The sequence below is a fragment of the Babylonia areolata genome, chromosome 1 (genome assembly GCF_041734735.1).
Source record: "Babylonia areolata isolate BAREFJ2019XMU chromosome 1, ASM4173473v1, whole genome shotgun sequence".
Lineage (NCBI taxonomy): Eukaryota > Metazoa > Mollusca > Gastropoda > Neogastropoda > Buccinidae > Babylonia > Babylonia areolata.
The window spans coordinates 79,536,405-79,541,173 of NC_134876.1; the positions used below are offsets into that span (position 1 = coordinate 79,536,405).

The 4,769-nt window shown below is 41.1% G+C and overlaps 1 protein-coding gene across 1 annotated transcript in view; it reads left to right on the plus strand.

The window, feature by feature from the left end:
• The first annotated feature begins 2,647 nt into the window (after positions 1-2,647).
• The window catches only part of LOC143289229 (complement C1q subcomponent subunit A-like), a 2,449-nt gene continuing 327 nt past the window's right edge, over positions 2,648-4,769 (plus strand). Inside the window, exons 1-2 of the mRNA XM_076598233.1 lie at positions 2,648-3,029; positions 4,708-4,769. The exon at positions 4,708-4,769 is cut by the window's right edge and continues 327 nt beyond it. Of these exons, the coding sequence (XP_076454348.1) occupies positions 2,840-3,029; positions 4,708-4,769 (252 nt within the window). The 5' untranslated portion in view covers positions 2,648-2,839. The remainder of the gene's footprint in view (positions 3,030-4,707) is intronic.

Consider the following 4,769-nt stretch of genomic DNA (forward strand, 5'->3'; position numbering starts at 1 on the left):
AATCTTTGTTCTTTTGAAATAAATAAAGTGTTTTGTTCTTTTCAGTGTGTTTGTTTGTCAGGATGATGATATTTTTTCTCTGCAATAATGTGTTTTAAAGCAGGAATCATATATTAACCTTACAGAACCTCTTGATGTTGTTGGGGAGGTGAGGCACATGACTGAGATTCAACAGTAAACAAGAACTTATTATCTTGGATATGTTCCTATGCAATGGACCAAAACATAATAGGTGCCCAGAAATTGAATGCATACAGCCATATACAAATTTATTGAAATAGTTTATTATTAATTTTATATAATTCGTATATGGCTAAAATTCACATTTTTGTTATATATAACTGCATTGATAAAGCAAAACCATCCCAAATGGAAAAGCATCAGGGAAATAAGCATAAGTATTTCACAGATGAAGACTGGAAAGGCTTGTACAAATTTGACAAAAGCTGATTTCACACAGACCATATTATTAAGTGTGGAATAAAAGACAGGTAATCTTTACACTTCAGTTACACATTGGAGGAGTTGGACTGGTGCGGTGGCTGTATAAAACCTGCTGAATTCTCATCAGAGTTTCCTAAGTTCGATACCCGGTTCGGTGCACCCAGTGAATGAAGGCTGGTCTTTTGGGGTATTTTTGGTTTTTGTGTCTTTACACCACATTACTGCAAAAGTCGTCTTTAACCTCGCTTCTGTGAGACTGACTGATGTCTTCAGTTACCCACCGCATCGTCTTTTCTGCATTCTTTTCCACATCGTCTCCTTTACACCACACCAGTGAACTATACAGCACTCTTTCTTCTCATTTGGAAGATCCTGATGATTGTAATTCTTAAGATGTGCAAAACACACACGCACGCACGCGAAAGGAAAGGGAACGAAAAAAACAAACAAATCAGAGACACAAGGCAAAAGGAAATTTAAAAAAGAAAAAGAAAAAAGAAAGCATCACCTCTGCGACAACACAACCACTATCACACTTACCTGATGCCTCAGCAAGGTAAAGGGGTACATGGTCATGCAACTTCGATTCTTGTGGATTTACATCAGTGGATTCCTGGGTAGGAAAAAACAAATAAACAAAGCAAACAAACAAAAAGAAGTCACAACTCTACATTTATCTGTTTTGAAACACTCTCTGCACCTTTGTCTTTGGGAATGAAATTTCATTTCGTCAATGGAATCTCGTTCACGAATGATTCACTGCCTGCTCCAGCTGTGTGTTGATAAAAATTCACCTGCAGCTGCGACTCTGAAGCCGACACTCTTTGCACCACCCTGCCTTTAGGACAATGTTTTGGTCTTGATCCCCAGTTGTACTCGTGACTGATTAAAAAAGTTTCAGTTTCCGTTTCACTTTCTCAAGGAGGCGTCACTGCGTTCGGACAAATCCATACACGCTACACCACATCTGTTGAGCAGATGCCTGACCAGCAGCATAACCCAACGCGCTTAGTCAGGCCTTGAGTGCATGCTTACATATTTGTGTACGTATGAAAGTGGATTTCATTTTACGTAATTTCGCCAGAGGACAACACTCTCGTTGCCATGGGTTCTTTTTCAGTGCGCCAAGTGCGTGCTGCACACGGGACCTCGGTTTATCGTCTCATCCGAAAGACTAGACGCTCAGTTTGATTTTCCAGTCAAACTTAGGAGAAAGGGCGAGAGCGGGATTCGAACCCACACCCTCACGGACTCTCTGTATTGGCAGCTGAGCGTCTTAACCATTCTGCCACCTTATAAATAAATCTCCAAATCACAATTGTGTTCACTTTCATAAATCCCTGGATTACTTTCCCGATTCCGAGAATCGACTCACAAAATGCACTTTTCAAATCGGAGCACTTGCATAATTTCTTACAATTGTTTATCAACAAACAAACAAACTTTACTTCCAAGATCATGTTTATCTTTAAAACTGAGCTCGCGATTTAAGTGATCATTAACAGCAGAAGGCCTAATGGATTTTGAATTTGGGGCATACCCCCAATGAACAATACCGAAGTGCATGGTCTTCTCTGGTATGTGGCTTCCTAACGACCTAACATTCACAGCTCCCTGTTGACTAGCGGTGCAGGGACTGCGACAGAACAAGACGGCTGAGCCGGGCATTTAGATATATGGAGCAGTTTGGATGAACGGGGAAAAAATCGTAACTAAAGCACAATTTCCTAAAATTATTAGTGGGGAAAAAAAAGGGAAAAAGTCTTTCCGAGGACCGCAGCTCGAATTTCAAGCTTTAGAAATATTTGTGATTTAAATGCATCTCAATGCGAAATGAAAACACGCACAGAAAGAAAGGCCGTCTCACTCTGACGGAATATATTATTTATCATTACACTGAACGTTAATACAAACCAAAAGCGTCGATAATGGAAAATTTCAACACGGCATCTCCAACTTTGATACAGTTACACCATAGCAAACAAAATAAAGACTAAACCCGAAAGACACCTGCATTGTAAGATAAACAGGTTACTGATATTGGGTGTTGACTGACAAAAGATAAGACACGATCCCCAAGTCCTTATCCGCTCAGTTCTACCTACATCCGACGAGGTCTGAACATGACATGAACGATTTCAAAACCACACTGACTTGACTCGAACAATCTGATTGCAGAGATTACAAAAAGTGACGGAATCTTATTTCAGCGTTGAGTCTCAGTGATTGCAGAACTGGGAAAAAACAAAGCAAAAAACTTGATTCCAGTGTTGCAGATTGTTTGATTACAAAGAGTTTGATTGCAGAGTTGCAAAGAGTTTGATTGCAGTGTTACAGAGAGCTTGACTGTGGAGTTGCAAAGAGTTTAAAGCTTGAATACAGACTTAATCAAGGAATGTCCGCCAAAGCGGATGCGTTGCTGGTCGCCCTCATGGCGCTGACAGTGCACCAGACGATGGGGGCACCTCAGGCCAAAAGATCGGATGATGTTCAGCCGGTAGAAGTCGTGCAAAATATGGCCAACCAAGTGGCCACTCTGGAGGCCAAGGTGGCTGCTGTGCAAGACAATCTGCGACAACTGCAAGGTATGGTCTGCTTTCTGTCCGTACCTTGAGTCTTTATTTATCTATCATAGTGTTTCTGTGTGTTTACCTCTCTTGCTTTTTCTGTGTCTGTATGTGTCCCCTCCCTCTTGTCTCTCTGTCTCTTTCTGCTCCTCTGTTTCTGTCTGTCTCTCTTTCTCAACGGTACCTATGGTTTTGTTGTGTTGAGTATGTAGAAATTATAACAAATTTATTACCACAGTGTTACATGGATGTTGTTTATCAATTTATTTTACATTGTTACGGATAAGTAAATGGTACATGGGGCTATAGTGAAACGTCACTGAAAAAGAAAATACCAGTTGATTAATTTAGTATCTTTACAGCAGAAGACATTTATAAGCACAAATAAGCATCTGTTCAAGACCGTGACTTGATCACACCCTTCGTTCCCGAAATATACAGTACAAAACACACAAATGAAACTTTATCTAACAAATAAAAAGAAAGAATAAAAATCCCCGGCGCGCAAGTTATCTAATACCGCTGAATTGGGGCCAGGACTGTCAAATTGTAGAGTAGTTACATACTTCAGTTGGAGTCCGTATGGCTGCTTTCTGTTTCCCACACTGTTCAACATATTCCTCGAACAAATTGACTAACGCGCTAGATCATGTCAGCACAGTCAGCATTGGAGGAAGAACCATCACGAATATTCGCTTTGCAGACGACATCAACGGCTTGGCAGGTAGTGAGCAAGAACTCTCCAAGCTTGTTAAAAACTGTATCATGTAAAACATCGACAAGATACGGCATGAAAAGCAGCGCAGAAAAGACCAAGTTGATGGGAAGCCACAACACCACAATCACTGCTGATATATAACTGTCCTAGGACAGAGAATAAGAAGTGTTCAACAGTTCACCTGCCTGGGATCCATCATCAGCAATGAAGGATCCAAACCAGAAATCCTCTCAGGGTTATCAAAGACAACATCAGCACTGTCCAGACTGAAACCTACATGGAAGTACTCCAATATCTCCATGAAACACAAGACCAGACTCCTACGTGCACTGGTATATTCCATCTTCCTGTATGCATGCGAGACATGGGCCCTTTCGGTGGATTTGGAAAGAAGAATTCAAAACATGGAAATGAGGTGTTGTTAATGTTGCAAGGTACAAAACATCAGATGCTCCAGACACATTGGACCTTATGAAGATCTGCTGACAAGCTACGCTAGTACGGATACGTAACAAGATCAAATGGCTTTGCTAAAACGATCATCCAAGGAACTGTTGAGGGAGGGAGACGGAGGGGGAAACAGATTTTTGAAAATATAAAAATGATTGATCGACAACACTGGACAGGAAAACCAATTGCAGAGACCCAGGCTTTGACACACAATCGACATACGAGTACCTAGAGGAATCTGCTGTACAGTAATTGTGTGTGGCGCCCCAATGACTCTTCACAGAGAAACAAAAAACAAATAGGCTACACTTGCAGGGGGGAAAGGTGGCACTCTTACTGGGGAGAGCAGCCCGAATTTATATACATATACCTCAGTATTTACTGCGTTCTGATGACTGAGCACAGGATTTGGATAAGGCGACGTATAATCACAAAAAGGCAATATGATTTATTCATTAACGCCATAAGTGATACAAACGTTTCTTCCTTTGTCTTGTTTTACTCCATTTATTTGATCCACTGTTTCAGAGACAGAGAGCCACAAAGTGGCCTTCACTGCCTCCATCTTGGAGCATGACATCATAGCTTCC